General features: G+C 44.1%; 1 protein-coding gene across 1 annotated transcript; it reads right to left on the reverse strand.

Annotated features, from left to right (window-relative positions):
- Positions 1 to 12,452: 12,452 nt before the first annotated feature.
- On the reverse strand, positions 12,453 to 19,162 carry LOC119659988 (farnesol dehydrogenase-like). Its single transcript, XM_038068363.1, has 3 exons — positions 18,526 to 19,162; positions 12,684 to 12,815; positions 12,453 to 12,623 (listed from the first exon to the last, which is right to left on the reverse strand). The coding sequence occupies exons 1-3, from the start codon at positions 19,090 to 19,092 to the stop codon at positions 12,552 to 12,554; spliced, it is 771 nt and encodes a 256-aa protein (XP_037924291.1). The 5' UTR covers positions 19,093 to 19,162; the 3' UTR covers positions 12,453 to 12,551.
- Between the last annotated feature and the right edge of the window lie 282 nt (positions 19,163 to 19,444).

Raw genomic sequence — 19,444 nt, forward strand, 5'->3', positions numbered from 1 at the left:
CGCCTATGCACGCATTAGACACTCCAATTGCAGTGGGCAGCTTCACATCCACTATCGGAAATCCTGCGATACATGAACGAATCTGGGATATTCCGTTAGATTGAGGAATCGAGTACAATAGACCACAAAGGTGTGAGTGCTCAGAGCCTTTGCCTCTCCCCCAACTCAAACGCACACACAAGTTGCTTCCCAAGTGGTCCGATCCATCATCAAGTGAATTGTGTTTTCGGGACTCCCTGCATTTTAAATGAAAAAACCTCCTACGATGTTGCGAAAACTGTGCCCACTGCACTGTGTGTAGTCGGGGGTAACAGGCTGCATATGAAATTTGCCTTACTAATATCTGTCGCTCAGTGGGTAAATTTGCCCTTAACATGCTACTGGCCACCATGATGCAGCGGACTTGCCCTCTATACTCTACAAGCTATTAGATAGGCAGCTCTAACCAAGAAATGGATAGCTAGGTAAGTGTCGGTAGTCGCTCAAAGGAATCCAGTCAGAACTATGGTGTGCCATGTTGATGCCGTAAATTTCTATAGCCACGACTGCTGTAAGAAAGGGAGGAGTGTCCAGCCGGCTAAGATCTTCAGAGGCACCTCGTAGCATTCACTAATCGCAACTTCCCAGCCCTTCAACCGAAGATCTATCTGAGGCCCTCAAAGAATTGTTTACCTAGGAAATATAACTTTGGGAATGCGAATTAAAAGGTATGTGGAATCTAGCCACATGGTCCCCTATAAACCAGTGCCCCGTGCAAAATCTCTTCCGATCCGGACTTGTTATAGGTGGGTCAAGTGCTCCTTGACGTGGCGTAGGTACAGCTTTTAAGCCGTACGAGCAAATTCCACCGTCGATAGTCGAGAGCCGAGACGCCGAGGGATTTTTTTATGTTTTATGTTGTTATGACGGGCAATCACGTACCACCGACACTGTTCAGCACTGTTCCACCAAGTCGGAGGAATTCAACACCCAACGTAAAGCCTCAATGGCCGCCTGACTGTGGATCAGTATGATTATGATAAGTTTAAAGAGAATCGGATAATGGCTCAGCCATCGAGACAGGCTTCCAGATATACGGGTAAATATAGGGAAATTATTCGACTCGGTTTCACTGTGTCTACCCCCTCACTAACTGTACAGACTTTGGTTTGTCATTGAAGAATACTGTGTTATAACCCAGGCAACATCCCGCCCTGGTTGAAAAACCCACAGCAGCCTTCCTCTTGCAGTTCGTCCCTCGACTATTACCTACCTTTTATGGTGAAGGAGCTCAGTAAGGAGGATCATCTACGACACCATTGCATTGTGGAAATTATGGACAGCACACGGCTAGCTGAAATGGCGGGCAAGGTAAACGAAGCGCACGATTCGCGTTTGTAGCAGCTGCAGAGTGCGCCAGTCCCCCTTTTAGTTGGGTGCGGTTCAAAGGAGTGGTCCACTCTCCATTCAGAGTTGACCAAATATAACGCCAACCGGCGTCATGGCGAAATTCGCCATCGCCCGATGGACCCTGTTTTTACCATGGGCGGCTCGGAAGATATGGCTGCAACTACAGCCCACCGTATGTGTAAGTTGTACAGTCGAGGATGTCGAAAACTAATGTCGACGCAGTGTCCGATAGCCAAGCCATTTGCACGTTCTAGACAAATCTAGGGGTTCCTGTTCCATGTCGATACCAAAGCCGATATTTCTGTGATTCCTCACAATCGAAACGCAGGTACCCTGAACCATCTCCATATGAACTTTATGTAAAACAAAAGCGGTCGAAAATTAAGACGTTTGGACTACAATTACTGTCGGTAAATTTAAATTTCCAGCGGAATCTCTGCAAGCCCCAAAAAACGCCATTTTATGCGGGTCAGTTAGTCAAGTGACAACACTGTGATCCATTGGTCTGACCCCACCATCCAAGGATTTCACGTGTATCGCGGAAGCATGGCATGGCTACTATGAGCCAAATAGACCTTTTTACTCCTTTTGTGACCAATCTATCAGGAAACTGAGTCAATTGGCGGAGTCGGTGACTGACTTTTGAACTCCACACATTCTCCACTTGTTCAAGTGGAAACGAATACTCGTACAATCCTTCTATGAGTGCTCCTGACCCCGGACTCTAGTTGGGATCACCTTGTGGGCCAAAGCCTTGGCTACGAAAAAGCACCTTTCTTTGGATGTCAAACGAACCCCGGACAAACCGCCTACGGGCAAAGTAATGCCCCCGGCCAAACTGTCTTCATGCAAATCGCCTCCGGACTAACTGTTTCCAGACAAAACACCTCTGGGCAAACCGTCTTCGAGTAAACCGCCTGCGGGCAAACCGATGGTAATGTATCAGGTTTTTATGATGACACCAATCCATAGAGTTACGATGTCGAGCTGTACGAACTGCTTAGGAAACTCCTCTTAGCTGTAAGATAAGTGTTTATCATAAAATGTTACGGATAAACTTTGCTTATCCGGATGGCTGAGTGGTTAGAGCACAAGGCTATCGTACGTAAGGTCGCGGTTCAAGTCTCACTGCTAGCAGTGGAATTTGTATCGTGATTTGACGTACCAGTCGATACCAGCCGATCCAGCTGTAAATGAGTACCTGAGTCAAATCGGGTAATAATCTCGGGCGAGTGCGCTGACCACATTGACTCCTGATAACGACACCACAATTGCCAAACTGACTACACAACGTCAACAGGGAGGTAAGGAGATTCTATGGTGCTCTTCATATTTCCCTATGATGGAGAAGAAGTTTCCAGTGGAACATTCATCAGAGCTAACCAATATGCCAAAAGTAAAAGCATGGGGTTAATTACAGTATGTGAGGCTTACTCCCACCGCATATACTGGGGAACTTCCAACATCATCGCGAGAGGATTGAGACTACTGGAGTACCTGGTAGCAACCGAACTGCAAATTCTCAATTTAGCTGATGAATCAACTTTCTTCAACATAGTCAGGCCAGAGGTCATCAACAACGCGGTGTCATCCCCCGGGGAGAATTGAACGATATGATACTCTTGGACCACAGGTATATTGATTTCGTAATGGACATGGATCCATCTGTAACTACTCCATTTAGGAATTCCACTCAAGACAGATTAGGCGACGGAATTGAGAAAACAACCCAGATGATCACAACTAGCATGAGAGCAGCTTTCGAAGAAAGCTGCCCATTCAAGGTACGAATGAAGGATAAAACACCATGTTGGCGCTCGGATTTGGTAAAACAGATGGACATGGTGCACCTCGACCGAGCTCTAAAGTCTGATTTAGCCGCTAGAATCGGTTCAAAGATGCTTAGAAAGCTTTAAAAGAGAGCATAAGGTCACCCAAACGGTCGTCATAAAGACGGTTTTGCGAAGAGATCAACTCTCTTGAGATAACCTCAAAGCTAAAGTGGATCCTTGTCAAAGAAGGCAGTCAGCAACTATATTATCTACAGTTACACAGCAGGAAATAGAAAGCCATGAACCAACAGCAAACCATTTGTTTCAAGTGCACTTCACAGGCAGCATCCAAAATCAACTGGATACAGCCCTCAAACAAAAGATTGGACTCGAGCATGCAAAGTTGTATCAAGGCAATGAGTGAAATGCTCATGAAATTTGTACCATAGGTACAAGTCTGGAGGTCAGGTGGCGGTCAAAGGGTAGTATAGGTTCCAATGCGAAACTTGGATTGGTAGCCACGATGAAGCATAGAACCTGGGAAACGCTTGCTGAACCAACACCAACAGCTCTACTACTAAACCCTATCTTCACCTCCAGGTGGTGACCGCTGCAGACGGAGAAGGATGAAGGCGAGTCTGCCGCGCCTAAAAACGGGACAAATTGTACCAACTGGTCCTCCAGGTTAGTGATTCGGTAGGGCTGCAAACCCTACACGGAAAACCAACGCTACGAAGCCACAGAAAGAGCCTCGGATAACGATTTGCGCATTTTCTCATGGAACATACTTTCCCTGTACAGAGATGGAACTACTGAGCAGCTACCCTGTCCCAATATAAGGCTGATGTAACAGCGTCGCAGGAGATGCGTTGGACCTGGCCGGTTCCTATTTCCCGGAGACGAGTCGCTACACCATATATTATAGTGGCCATTCAGTAAACCATACGCTCAGAGTAGGTTTCTTAGTCAGCCAGAAAATGAAACCTGCTGTTATCGGCCTTGAAAATATAAGCGAACAGCTAAGCACTGTGCGCTTCCGAGGCAAATTTAGAAATATAAGCCTCATTACGGTTCACGCCTTTACAGAGGAGTCTGCAGAGTCGGAGAAGGATACCTTCTACGAGGCAGTAGAACGAACCCTCGAAGCCTGTCCCAGATATCAAAATCATACTTACCAAGTAGGGATGGAACCTGTATTCAACCGATACCATAGCTTACATCAAAATACAAATGATAACGGACTGCGGATTATTCAGTTAAGAGTGTCACACGAAAAGGTTGTTGGAAGTACCTGGTTTTCGCAGAAAGCAGTCCACAAACATACGTGGACCTCTCCAGCCGGGACCACTTTCACCTAAATTAACCAGTGCTGCTCGAAAGCCGCGCTGACGAATGTCAGAACATGTAGGGGCACGTTGGCATGGTGCTCAAAGCTCGAATAACAACACCACCCAGAACCCCCTCTGATAATCAGGTGTGAGTCAATACTGAAGCCATTCACAATACAGCACTCCGCAACACCTTTAAGAGGGAAATGGATGCCGCAATAACCGCAGTCAACAGAGATCCTGGAGATGAAGCATCAACAAATGATCTTCACAATCACCTGAAGAACGTTATCATAAACACGTCCACAATCATACTTGGTCCCAGCCGCAAAAAGGGTCCGAACGGCTAGTTTGACGATGAATGTAAGCTAAGAACGCACCGGAAGAATGCCCCATACCGAGTAATGTTGCATTCTGAAAGGACACGGGCAAGTGCAGAGACTTATCACGAACTCCGGCGTGCGGAGAAGCGACTTCACAGACGAAACCAATTGGTCTCTGAATTTGAAAAGTACAGAGAGCAACCAGGCACCAGGCGTGCAAGTTTGGCCAACAAGTCAGCAGCATGAAGCCTTACACAACACGATCTTCATCCTGTCGAGACAAAGAGGGTAATCTGATTTTCGACAGAAAATAAAAAATCATAAGTCGCCAGGAGCCGATGGAATTACTGTCGAACTGGTTAAATATGGAGGCGACCAATTACACCAAATGGTTCATCAACTTGTGCTCTAGGTATGGGACAGCGAATCAATGCCTGACGACTGGCAAAGGGGCGTTATCTGTCCCATAATTATAGAGGTATCACGTTGCTGAGTACCACCTATAAAATATTCTCCTCTATCTTGCTAGGTCGGATAGCCTTATACGCCCAGAACATCATTGGCTCATACCAAAGAGGCTTCACTCCAGGCAAATCAGCAACAGATCAGATTTTCTCTCTGCGGCAAGTGACGGAAAAACTGTTGGAATATGGACATCAGTTGCACTTCTTTTCAACGACTTTAAAGCCGCCTATGATAGCATAGCCAGGGGCGGATTGTACAGGGCCATAAAAGAATTCGGTGTCCCAACGAAATTGATAAGACTGACTAGGCTGACCCTGATCAATCTGCGAGGCCAGATAAAAGCAGCAGGATCATTCTCAACACCATTCAACATCAACAAGGGTCTAAAATAAGGAAATTCCCTATCATGCGCCAGTGATTCTGAAGTAAATGCGAGGGGTACGATCCTCTTTAACTCCACCCAACTGCTGACCTATGTTGACGATATCGACATTAACGAATCCCAACAGAGCGTCCAGATAGTGCAATTTTCGGTAACGGAAGCAGAAAAATACTGGGGTGGACTTTGGGGGTTGGCCGCCCAGCATATTGGGTGGATCACCGTTGAAGACACCCGCCATGCCAATATACCTAGCATGAATTGTCCGGATGTTACCGAAGAGGAAGTTCGTCTAGCCAAAAACAGCAAGAAGAACCGGAAGGGTCCAGGTCTGGATCGAGTGCAGAATTTCTGGTATAAGAAATTTACCAGCGTACACAGTCGGTTGGCACATAGCATAAAGAAGGTCGTGAGTCGGCCGGAAAAATGTCCATCCTTATTCACTGCGGGGATTACATACCCTATCCCTAAGAAGGACACGACACAGGACTCCGCGGACACTTACCAACCCTCTAAAAATTCATAACATCCATTATTAGTGGAAGGGTCAATGTGCACCTCAAGACCAACAATATTCTGTCCGAGGAGCAGAAAGGCTGCCAAGTGCGCTCAGGGGGTTACAAAGAGCAACTCATTATCGAATCGGTAATTGTTAGAGTAGCAACTAGAGGCCAAGGAAATCTCTTTAGTTGCAATTGCGATTATGCCAAGGCTTTCGATAGCGTCCCGCATACCTACCGCTAATCGATACCCAACATCAGTATCGCTTTGATGCGAAACTAATAAAGTTTTTGCCGACAGTCATGGAAGGGTGCTATACCATCTTATCAGTGCGTACATATGAGGGTGCTAAAGTCGAAGGCAGTGCACGGTAAATACGTGAATTGTCCTTGGCAGCCATTTGTCGATTTGCATTTGTCAAACAGATAGCTGTGTGCTGGGGAACTCTTTGCTGAGACGGAGGGGTTCATGTATCCCATTCGGGACGGCATGGTCGCCACCCGCCAGTGGTTCGGCGTTAGAGACGTAGGACTATCTCATTTCTGGATCCATTGTTATGGCACCGGTGCAATACATCACCAGGCTTAATGCTGTATGTAAGGTTATCCATCAAAACCTTCCATACAAGCATGGGCTGATCACGGGAACATTTCCGGTTTACCGATATAGGCTGCAAGTAGTACTTGATACAACATCAAACCGTACTGGTCAAACGGGAAGAATAAGTATAGGAGATTACAACTTTGAGACCGTTGAAAATTTCTCCTATCTAGGGTCGAAAATCACAACCGACAAGAACTACGACGATGAAATCCACGCACGGTTGTTGACAGCCAACAGAGCCTATTTCAGCTTACAAAATCTGCTCCGCTCGTCTCACCATAGGGTCAAAGCTCTTACTGTACAGGACTATGATTTTGCCAGTCCTCATGTATTCCTCGGAGACTTAGGTTCTTAGCAAGAACAATTTCGAACTCTTGGCCGCGTTCGAGAGAAGAATCCTCCGAAGAATTTTTGGACGATTCCGTAGCCTACATAACAACGAAATCAATGAGCGATGCCATGATCGTCTGGTTGTGGATAAAATCCGGCTCAATATTTTATTTTATCCTCGTTAATTATGGATTTAATAATCCTTGGCATGCCCTCTAAAGAAGACCCGTCGTTGGCAGAAGTCTTAATTACCAGCGCCTCGGCTTTTTAAGAAAGATTGATCAGGATCTTACTGAATCTAGCAGATTCACTTTTGACAATAGTCCAGCTAGCACCGTTTCCTAGCAGCCTTGACGACCGACCTGTACCTTTCCAGGATGTCCTTGTGTGGCTGCCAGTATTTGGGCCCTTAATAGATGTCGAAGACCTCCATGGTTAGCTTCCTGAGGTTGAGCAGATCTTCATTCCATCACGGTGGCAATGCCTTCTGTCATATTTAGCTGGGCACGAGACGTTGAAGTCGACTTCAATTATCTTTTTCGGAGAGCCAACTCAAGTAGGTCTGTCGTGCCAATGTGACCAGATCGCGAACCGGCAGTTTGTTTTCGGGCAAAATCTAAACTAAAAACTATCAAACTGTGACCTGATAAGGCACTCTGGTCCAGACGCTCTTCAGTTCTCCACCCCGTTCCATTGCCGGTTAGTAGGGCGAAAATAAAGACCTCCTCTCAGACTTCACTGCCTTTGCTACGCACCGATACTTTTGTGTTTCATTGATTTCCTCAAAAGCTATGACTTATTGGCACCGCAGTTTTCTTTGCAGCGATGATGGACATCAAATATTATAGTTCTTTTGATCGACCTTACCGATCGTGAGGCATTTAAGCCGAGGAGATACGACCTGCCTGCTTTAGGACACACACACAAGTTGGAATACCGGAAGCTGGACGCTTGGGGTACAAAAGTTTCCTATCATCTTGTGAGAGAAATTCCCTTTACCTCCAATTGAAAATATTTCTTGCTTGATATACATTTGCATTTCAAAACTCCAACCCCGCCGTTCATATTATTTCTCTTTATACGATGACGACGTCATACACGTCTTAGAGTGCGATAAACTCACGTGAAATACATAACTTTGATCTTCTATAACTTTTCTAATAACAGTTGGATTTTTGTCAAACTGTCAAACTTTGACAAACTATGCTACTACTTATAACCGTAAAAATTTTTGAATGGATGGATGAACTTAAGGTAAATTTCTAAGATATGGTAATATCCGAATTCACAATCTGGGCGGATGCCGGATTTTACCCAATACTAGCCCTAAGTGCCAAACATTTAGGGTCGGACAATCCTATCTACTTAAAAACTATAGGCGCGCTGGTGTTGGTGGTCGGTGGTAGGTCAGTAGGAGAATCCGTTGAGTAATCCCCGCAATATCGAGCACGTATGCAGAATGGTGTATTTCTGCATGGTTTGAACCAAACTGTGCAAAAGTCCCAGGATATCAAGGGAAGCCGTGAGGGATTTAGGTACAATACCTGTAGCTGACAATATTATGGGAAATACAACCACCCGCTCGAGACGCCAAATTTTTTTGATTTCCCGAGCCAATGGCTCATAGTTCACCTTCTCCTCCACGTATTTCCGTTCAATGTTACTATTATGGGGGATAGCAACATCAATAATATAGGCGGAACGACCTGCCTTGTCAACTAACAGTACGTCAGGCTTGTTGTGTAGAGTGTGGCGATCAGTCAGAACTTGACGATCCCAATACATGCTGTAAGCAGAACTATCAAATACTGCTTGCGGCTCTTATCGGTAAACCGGACATGTTCCCGTGATCAGCCCATGCTTGTATGCAAGGTTTTGATGGATAACCTTACATACAGCATTATCCAACGTCCAACGTCTCTGACGCCGAACCACACATTCTGCACTGGTCGTTCTCCACCCGTTGTTTCATGATGAGCTTCTTATAAGCTCGGGTGGCGACCACGCCGTCCTGAATGGCACACATGAACCCCCCCCCCCCACTCAGCGAAGGGCTTCCCAGCACACAGCCATCTGTTTGACAAATGCAAATAGACAAATGGCTGCCAAGGACAATTCACGTATTTACCGTGCATTGCCTTCGACTTCCATTCATCGATCCGCTCTTCGTCCGACTTCATCCCACTCAGAGGATTGAAAAATCGATCTTTCAAGTCAAGTGGAGTCAGTCCATAGTCTGCCTTACAGACAGCCGCATGCAAAGGGCTCGCCTGCTCTTTGCTGTAAAAATAGGCGCGCAGCGAGTCGACTTGGCGATGATGTTGTGCTGCCACGTCAACCACGCCCCTACCTCCGATGTCACGAGGCAGGTCCATCCGCTCAACGGCAGACTTTGGATGATGCATTTGGAATTTGAACATAGTTGCCCGTATCCGCCGCTGGACTTTTTCCAGATCGGTGTTCATTCACGGCAGTATTGCGAATGCATAAGCCAGTGAAGAGATAGCGAATACATTCAACGCGCTTATTTTATTCTTCCCTGAGAGATGCGATTTCAACACCAGCTTTACACGTCGCAGGAATTCGGACAGCAGAGCATCCTTCAGATCACCAACTCGAGCATGTGTTCCTTGCAGAATTCCTAGGTACTTGTAGAAGTCTGTTCCGGTCATAGCTCACCTTCTCACCAATGCTATGTCTGGCATGCGGCTCGTGATGACCTTCGCGGCGGCTTGGATTCGACACTGGTCTAATCCAAACTCCATCCGAATATCACGGCTGAACATGTCCACTATTCGCAACAGAATTCTAAGATGGTTGTCAGTACCAGCATACAGCTTGATGTCATCTAGGTACATCAAGTGTGTTAGTTCGCACTTAGCACGTAGGCCATATTTTATTGCAAAACCATGCCCTCTAGCATTATTCAGTAACCATGAAAGGGGGTTCACTGCTATACAAAACCAAAGGAGACGCAGCGAATCCCCCTGGAAAATGCCCCTCTGTATAGGGATGGGCTCTGAGGTATTAGCACCGTCAGATGTATGCACTCATAAGGTGGTATGCCACCCTTCCATGACTGTCGCCAAAAACTTTGTTAGTTTCGGATCAATGCGATACAGATATAGGATATCGATTAGCCAGATATGCGGAACGCTATCAAAAGCTTTGGCATAATCGATATAGCAACTGAATAGGTTTCTTTGTCCTCTAGTTGCTTGTCCTACAACTACCGAGTCGATAATGAGTTGCTCTTTGCAACCCCTTGACCCAACTCGGCAGCCCTTCTACTCTTCGGACAGAATGTTATTGGTCTCGAGGTGCGCATTGATCCTTCCACTAATAATGGATATGACGAATTTGTAGAGGGTTGGTAAGCAAGTTATCGGTCTTGAGGTCCTGCGCTATGTCGTTCTTAGGGATAAGGTAGGTAATCCCCGCAGTGAGGAAGGGTGGAAATTCCTCCAGCCGACTCATGACCTCATTTATACTGCGTGTCAACCGACTGTGTACGCTGCTAAATTTCTTATACCAGAAATTCTGCACCCTATCCAGACCTGGGCCTCTCCAGTTCTTCGAGCTGTTTATGGCTCGTAGAACTTCCTCTTCGGTAACATCCGCAAAATTCATGCCAGGCGTATTGGCATGGCAAGTGCCTTCGGCGGTGATCTACTCAGCATGCTGGGCGGGTAACCCCAAAAGTCCACCCCAATACTCTTTCCCTTCTGTCACCGAAAACTGTACTGTCTGGACGCTCTGTTGGGATTCGTTGAGAGATCTGAAAAAACTCCGCTGATTCCTCGCGTATGTTGCATTCTGGACACGTCTGGAATGACTTTCCCCATATCGTCGTAACCGACTGTATACGACAGAAAGTTTCTGTTTTAGTGTGTCCAGAATTTCAACTACGGGTGTCTGACTGGAGATGGCATAGTTCCGGTAAACGCTCTGCACTTTATTTCTCACCCGTCGGCTGGCATTGCCAGTGCTGATCTGAATCAGTCTAGCAATGCCCTGCCTTAGTGAGTCCCGCCGACGTTCTAAACGAATTTTCCATGGTGGATCTCTTTGGTCACTCAAACCAATAACACGAAAGCGAATCTTCTGACCGTGCAATCTGATAGCCGCAAATGCACCACAATACACAAGTGATTGTAGTTGCAGCAGCCACATATCAGCACACAGGCGAGATGCAATCTCATCATTGATTTGAGATAGAATTCCCGGAGTTGCTGGAGATGCATAGAGCCTGGGAATACCTGGTCTATGCAAAGGATCGATATCCGAGAATTCTATACACGCTCGTTGGAATTCGTCCCGAACTTCAGCGGAAACCTCAGCTGGACGGTGGAGAAGAGTTCTTCGGTCAGTACTGAAACTGTTGCCTGCAGTGCGGCGTGGTGTTGTTGATGCCGCCGTCTCTGCCCCCATCGACTCTCGGTCACCAGTTTCCCCGATGACCTCAAGTCGAACACGCTCCCTGATGGTGGCCAGGATTGTGTCGCTGCGGGTAACAAAGCGTAAAAGGTAATCCTATTATTAACTTTATTTAAGCCGGAGATATTTTGATTTTTCGGTTTTACAGGTTCTAGGAACAAGGCCTGTTTCACTTTTTGATGTACATATTTTCAACCGTCACTCTCTTATGTTTTACCCAGTATCAAAAATATCATCTGCTTTGAAAAGTACTACCGTTTCACCCCTCTGACATGTATGGGGCGCCCCCCATATATTTTGTGTGAAATAAAACCTTACTAAAATCAGTTTACTGTCTGTCTGTCCGCGCGTTTGTCTGTCACACCTATTATTTCAGGAACGACTACTCCTATTGATACAACATTTGGTAAAAAGATTAAACCTATAAATTCTATTGCATGGAGTGAGTAATATAGTTCCATGCTAAATGCATAAACATTACGAGCTAGGTACAAATAGGACAAACACCCACTCAAGAATGCTTATATGAGAAATACGTAAAATCTTTCACAACTGAAACCTTTACCTCCCGTTTTCCCGACTTGTTTCGAAGTAGAAGAGGTTGGTTGCTTACCTGATACCTAGATCCTAAGCACAAAGTTGTCTATAGTGATCCTGAGGTTTTGAAAACGTAAGCATTGAAAGAGCTTGTCCTTATTTATGCATACGATACGACCAACCAGTCATATGGAATAAACCTAAACTGTACCCAGTCGCTGGGGTTGCTATCCGTTGCACCGTAAGAAACGGAAGTCCCTGGAGAATTGAACTTTGCATTCTATGATGTGGATCCCACGGACCACATGGGAGTTATTAAAAGCTATCGACATTTGATTTTGAATTGTTAAGTTGCAAAATGGAGTCAATAACATTTATAAATCAAAAATCCGAATTAAATAATTTATTGCAGAGTGCCCTTTCAAGTATTTAATACAATTGCAGTCTACTAGATCAACGGAAACAGCAAATTACAGATAATTCGAAGCTACTTGTTCTGTTCCAAAGTCGATCTGTTTATCACCTTATCACGCACAGGTTCAATTGTCAGTTCAAAAATCTAAAAAGTTATGAAAAGTTAACTTTCTGTCACTTGAACTTTAAAAAAAGCGATACTCACCTGGACATTGGGGGGAGTGGCGATAACATACTGAATAGCATTCGAAACGTCTTCGGGACTTAAAATGGGAATTCCCATTTTTTTAATATATTCCGGAAGTAAATCCGTATCAACTGCTCCTGGACTAATGCTCTGAAAAGAGGCATTATAAACTTTAATAGTTTTTTAATGTTTCAAACAAAATTAGATTAACTTTGATTTATATAATATGGATACATAATGAGCAACTAGAACTTAGATGGTTAAACGTTCGAAGAATCCAAGCGCGGTCGCGTTTACTATAATAATAATAATCGTTGGCGCAACAATCCATATTGGATCAGGGCCTTGAAGTGTGTTAGAGCACTTCATTCAAGACCGTAGCTGCAGTATACTGTAGGAGGCAATGTGGTCAGCATTGCACTCGCCTGAGATTATTACCCTGATTTGACTCAGGTACTCATTCACAGCTGTGTCCACTGGTATCCGACGTCAAATCACGATACAAATCCCACTGCCACCAGCGAGATTTGAACCGCGACCTTCCGTACGATAGCATTGTGCTCTAATCACCAACCTGTCCGGAAACTTTACACCGCGTTTACTATCTTCATCATCATCAACGGCGCAACAACCGGTACCCGGTCTAGGCCTGCCTTAATAAGGAACTCCAGACATCCCGGTTTTGCGCCGAGGTCCACCAATTCGATATCCTTAAAAGCGTCCTGACCTACGTCATCGCTCTATCCCAGGCAGGGTCTGCCTCGTCTTCTTTTTCTACCATAGATATTGCCGTTAGAGACTTCCGGGCTGGATCATTCTCATCCATACGGATTAAGTGACCCGCCCATCGTAACCTATTGAGCCGGATTTTATCCACAACCTGTCGGTAATGGTATCACTCATAGATTTCGTCGTTATGAAGGCTACGGAACCGTCCATCCTCATGTAGGAGCCAAAACTTCTTCGGAGGATTCTTCTCTCGAACGTGGCCAAGAGTTCGCAATTCTTCTTGCTAAGAACCTAAGTCTCCGAGGAATACATGAGGACTGGCAAGATCTTGTGCAGTACGAGCTTTGACCCTATGGTGAGACGTTTCGAGCGGAACAGTTTTTGAAAGCTGAAATAGGCTCTGTTGGCTGACAACAACCGTGCGCGGATTTCATCGTCTCATCGTTTACTATACTTTACTACAAATAGCTTGAATTCGCCACTTATATATGTAAACCAGACCTCAGTGGTATTTCTAAGCTCTCCAGAATCAGGCAATTTGATGTGACATAAACAATTGAATAGATGAAGGAAAGGGGTAAATATGCAATCTTTCAGAAACGGTGCAAATAGCTGACTCTCGGTAGAAAGCAAATGCATTCAAGTTGAAGCAGTATATTTAAGCCAGTATAGAATTAAGTCTGGGTTCCGAAGTGAAAAATGGGATTTTACAACGTATAAAAGTTTCCTAGAATGCTCAATTGTTCCAACTTTGTTTTCCTCCGTTTGCCAAACCTGAGGAGTTGAATACGGTCAACTTTTGTAGGAAACTTTCTGGCAACAGATTTCTTGAACTACTCGCCAGAGAATATTATTGGGCACTAAACCGTCATCAAAAAACCCTTTTCTTCCGGTAAGTCCTTGTGTGTTCTATATCCCCAAGGGCACTATGGGTGAAAGGGACACTTCTTAACCACAATATAGGTAGCACCCCTCATGGATTAAATGACTAGTCACAAAAACATGCGAATAAAGAACAACCCTCCAAATAAGTGTGAAGCTCGGCCATCAAAACATTCAAGAGGAGTAAAGTGGTAGAACATCACTGTTTTCTTGCAGAACTGTTCACTGTAGCACCTACAGTTTTAGTAGAATTGGTTTTTCCACTTACGTATATCATGAGGATTAGGAGAGAATGGAACTGGCATGCTTTGTACCTACCAGAAATTTCGAAGTATTGCCCTCTTACTTACTCTTCTTCAGATAGATACATAATGACGCAAAATATCACGCGCTCCATCCCCGCAAATTTTCGAATAAATTCAATATGTAACCGAGAGTTTGAAGTGAAATTACGCTTTCTTACTATAAATGACGTCCTCCATGTGATCTTAGCATAGCCACTCTTTCCAGTATGACGCTTCATGCTATGGTCAACATTATTGGGTTATACTCTTAGGATAAATTTAAAGGGAATTTCTAATAAATCTCCGAAATTTAATAATATTATTGCAGAGGTATTTGGTAGGTATTTTGAGGCCTAGATGTTATATTAATGGGAGGTCTTTGAGAATGCGCCCTAAAATTAAAGCAACCTTTTTCAAACTGTCTAACTTCCCCTTTTTGCAAGAATCATGGCCGGAAAATGTCAACGGCGAGTGGATAGTTCGATTGTCGTTCACAATTGAACAACGTGCTGGGCACCGAAATAAAGAAGGAAAAGGGCGATGTATGTATATAAAATTAACTATTCTAGTTGGCCTACCCATTACGCTGACAAAGCGTTCTACGGTGCGGAAGGCTCTTAGATATCTGTCTTTTCAGGTTCTGGATAAAAGAGCGAAATTGGATCTAGCACCGTCGATGCGCTGGATGATTAATACAGATGGGAAGGGTTTGTCTTTATTTTCAGTACCGTTTTGCTTGCTTCTTCCTCCTAATCCATAGCCATTTGGCCAAGGTCCATAACTCGGTGAGAAAGTAAACAAACTGGAAAGCAGTCGAGATGTTTGAGGAAAAACGCATAGCCTTTTGAACTCCTCTACGTCTTCAAGCGAAAGTAACATACAAAACCACAATTTATAAAGAATAGTATTGGCAACAGAATGCAGCCTCGGCTTTGGATTTCAAATTTCTCCGGAGCTTGACTTAGATTGAGCACGTGATACCTAAACTAAACACACTACTCCAAAATCATCTGGTGAGCAACGATGCGGTCAGTACAAGATAATTTAAAGCGAAAACAAGCCTGCTCACTGCCGATCCTTGATGCTTTCTAGAATGATTTTATGCTATGTTTTTCCGTCATAAAGGTCCTGAGGGTTTAACATGAGTCCCTGCCATGTAGAGATAATCTCACTGTACCTTTCGGACACGGATTGATTTGGAGACAACAATTTGATCCCCCCTAGCACCGCGGTACTGATTTACACTGAGTGCAGACTTCACGCCAGGTTCGAGGTCTATCTAACACCTCTGCTCCAATTACTAAGAAGTACGACATCCAAGCTGTATAGCGTAAGCGAGTTACGCTTGAGCTCGCAATATCGGCGCATCCCCAACTGCCATGAAACTCCCACAAGGGGGCCAACCGCAAACAACCGGACCTGGAGTATATCCCTTAGAAATTCTCCTGCGACATGCAAGGGCTACTTCAGATGAGTGCTATAGTATAGTTTTCTATTTTTCAACAACATATATTTTCACGAGGATGCACTCGCCAAATATTTTAGATAGTGGATTCTTCCACTACGCATGATAGCAAGAGGGTTGTAACCAATGAATTACCGGCGGTCAGAGAATACTATAGGTCCCATGACGAAAAGCAAAGTTACAAAGCCACGATAGGAACATCGGGCTGGAAAGATTTGGCCATTTTCTTGTGTAACATGGGGAAACCAACAAGTTCGTGAACTCGAAAAGTAAGTAAAGGCACCAGGCGCGGAAATTTTACCAACAAATTACTAGGATCAAATATTATACACTTCGACGTTCATCCTGCCGAGACGAGGGGAAAATCTTATTTCTCACCGTATGGGCATATTGAAGCGATGCGTGGGGTACTTTGATGAACTGTTCAACAAGCAAACTGAAGACGACGAACAAATGTTGCCACTACCTGGCATGGAAGAATCAGTGTAAGGACTGTGACTAATCATAGCTTAAAAATCGTAAGTCGGCAGAAACCGATGAAATTACTGCCGAACAGATTAAATGTTGAGGCGACCAACTACATCATGCGGTTCATCAACTGATGCTGAAATGTGAAACAGGGAAACAATGCCTGACGATTGACAATGAGTCATTATCTGTCCCATATATAGGGAGGGAGTATCACGCAGTGCGGCAATTATATAGGTGTGACGTTGCTGAGTATCATCGCAAATTTACTAGGTTGGATAGACCTTTCACCTTTAGGCACATTAATGAAGGTAAGATAAAGTACATGATGCCAATGTCAGCATCAAAAAAAAAATGAAGAAGCAACAACGCCAAATCGCATTGGTCAAATGAAAGCAATAAACATAGGAGGTTATAACTTTGAAACAGTTAATAATTTCTCCTCGTCCTCTCCTATTTCATCTTCCAAAAGCAGTAAAACGGATTGAAACCTTTCACCCTAGGCTCAAAGCTGTCATTTAAAAAACAATGACATTACCAGTCCTCATGTGTTCGTTGGACCCTTGGATTCTTAGGAAGAAAAGTTGCGAACTTTTAGCCGCGTTCGAGAGAAGAATCCTTTTTGGTTCCCTAGAAGAGGATAGACAATTACGTAGCCTATATCAAGATAAAATCAGTGAGCAATACCACGACCACATGGTTGTTGATAAAATGAACTGATTAATGACAAGTCTATAAGGGCAATATGGTAGAAAACGGAGACGAGACAGACCCTGTCTGAGATGAATCGATGGCGTAGATTAGGACGATATTTGAAATTCCTAAGGCAAGTCGCCGTTTATAATGTTGAATCTACTACTACCTCTGCCTTTAAATCAACATTATTCCGTCGGCACCCTTAGCCATGACTCAGGAAGGAAACAAGGATACGTCATCAGGAAATGGAGGAGAAGATATGGATTTTCAATTAATTTGTGTTTTCCCGAGTCCACTATCAACTTGATAAAGAAATTTTCTTCCTCGGTTACTGGTCCACGGACCCATCTATTCTGGGCTGGAACCCAAATTTACAAAAAGGAACGACTTGAGGAAACGGAGGAGGAAGTTTATTTTCAAATGGTCCATTTCGCCATCAATTGAATGGCGGTCTCTGGACTCGCTCATATCCTCAATAAAAATTTAAATCAGCCTCGGCCGGCTTAGAGCTGAACTTACTAGGCGGCTTTTGAGGTGAATATAATTCTTCCTTATGCATATTATGAATTATGTATGAGGAGGCAAAGAGCACCAATTAACCACTCCGCTCACGGTGCTCTCAGGGTAGAGGTGAGATAGCGTCCTATGAGTCGTCTTTGCCCTGGAAGAAACCGCAAGTCTTCTACTTTTAGAATATATCTTCTCCGCATGAAGTTTGTCACCTCCCGCCGTGGTTATTTTGAAAGATTTTATTTCATACCGCTAATTCATCCGTTTCAACATTTTGCAGTTAGTGAAGTCTCATTTCTCGCGATTAGAGCCTGACCAATAAATTCACTTACTCCACAGATAAAAGTACTTTCAATGTCGCTTGAGTATACATCATTGTTTTCTAATGGACTAGGCAAGATATCTGCCGATAGCTGGATCTTAAAAAAGGTTCATATTAAGCTCGGGAGACGGAAGATCTCTATTACTGTGGGAAAGCCTGTATACGATGCTCAAGTGAAGGTAGGCTTTTGGGTTTAATTTGGCAGAAGCAGAAGATTAGGTTGATTGATAGTACCTGGTCAGGAAAACTACAATGATTGTGAGGGTACATTTAGTATGGGCTGAAGTAAGTAAGGGGGCGTCGGCTAGTATGGAGTGTTTCGGAGCGCAGACGATGAGGAGGAGAGAGTTTAACACCGCTTCACTAATTATTAAAATTCTAGTGAGAATTTTGTGTGGACCGTGTACGCAAAATGAGATCAAATAAAATCTCCATCAATGGTCAGTTGATTCTTAACACCCGAAAATATTTTTAATCTATTAAATAAACAACATTAAAACTTACCGAGATTTTCACTTTTGTACCAGCATGTGCGAATTCATGGCGATACGTTTGAGCCATAGCGGTAACAGCATGTTTGGATGGTATATACATATTTGCTCCGGAAACCCTTTCAGTGGTATGTCCAGCGATACTATTGATGAGTATCACATGACCGTCGAACTTTCGGTTTTTCATTGAGTTGAAAGCTTCACGAACACAAAACGCCAAGGCCTTAACGTTTGTATCCAAGGTTTTGCAAATCGCTTCGGTGCTATTAGAGTCCGTAAGATTTTCTCCAAGATAGAACACTCCTGCATTGTTGATAAGAATATCGGTTCCACCTAGATTCTTCTCGACCCACGCGAAAGCTTTCTTAACATCTTCTTCGTCCGTAACATCACATTTAAGTGGATGGTATCGTGTTTGCAGATCAACAGGTAACGTTTGTTTTCTTTCCTGGAGTTTAGTTTCTCTCCGTGCCAACGCAACCACCACAAGTCCAGCTTTAACCAGGTCCTCCGCAATAACAGCTCCAATGCCAGCACTAGCACCTGTTATCACTGCTACTCGACTTTGCCACCTTTCCATTGAAGACCGACTAAACGAACCAGATGTGAATGGATTAAATGTTAAAAAGCTTTTACTAATTTGGTTTAAAATTCGGTGGTATTTATATGATAAAATGCTGAGTAGCTATGAGTTAGCAGATATTTATCTGCTTCGTGCGGGGAATCAAGGGGAGCGTAGACGAGTACTTCAATTAACTTTGCACGTAATATTTGAAAACCTTAAGCTTGTGGACCCCGAAAGTCTTATCTATGCTGACCGTCGATAAGACTGTTTTTATAATATTATATCAGCGTACATTCGATGAATTCCGATAATAGAGATCGTTTTGCAGTTTTTTTGGTATCTGAGCATTACTCCTGTAATATTTTTC

Source organism: Hermetia illucens, chromosome 1 (assembly GCF_905115235.1).
Source record: "Hermetia illucens chromosome 1, iHerIll2.2.curated.20191125, whole genome shotgun sequence".
Lineage (NCBI taxonomy): Eukaryota > Metazoa > Arthropoda > Insecta > Diptera > Stratiomyidae > Hermetia > Hermetia illucens.

Excerpts from the sequence above, each read along its gene's own strand:
- LOC119659988 (XM_038068363.1), bottom strand. The coding sequence starts at position 19,092 with ATGGAAAGGTGGCAAAGTCGAGTAGCAGTGATAACAGGTGCTAGTGCT. Across the intron at positions 12,816-18,525 it reads GTACAAAAGTGAAAATCTCG|AGCATTAGTCCAGGAGCAGT; the intron begins GTAAGTTTTAAT and ends GCCTCTTTTCAG. Across the intron at positions 12,624-12,683 it reads CCACTCCCCCCAATGTCCAG|ATTTTTGAACTGACAATTGA; the intron begins GTGAGTATCGCT and ends ATAACTTTTTAG.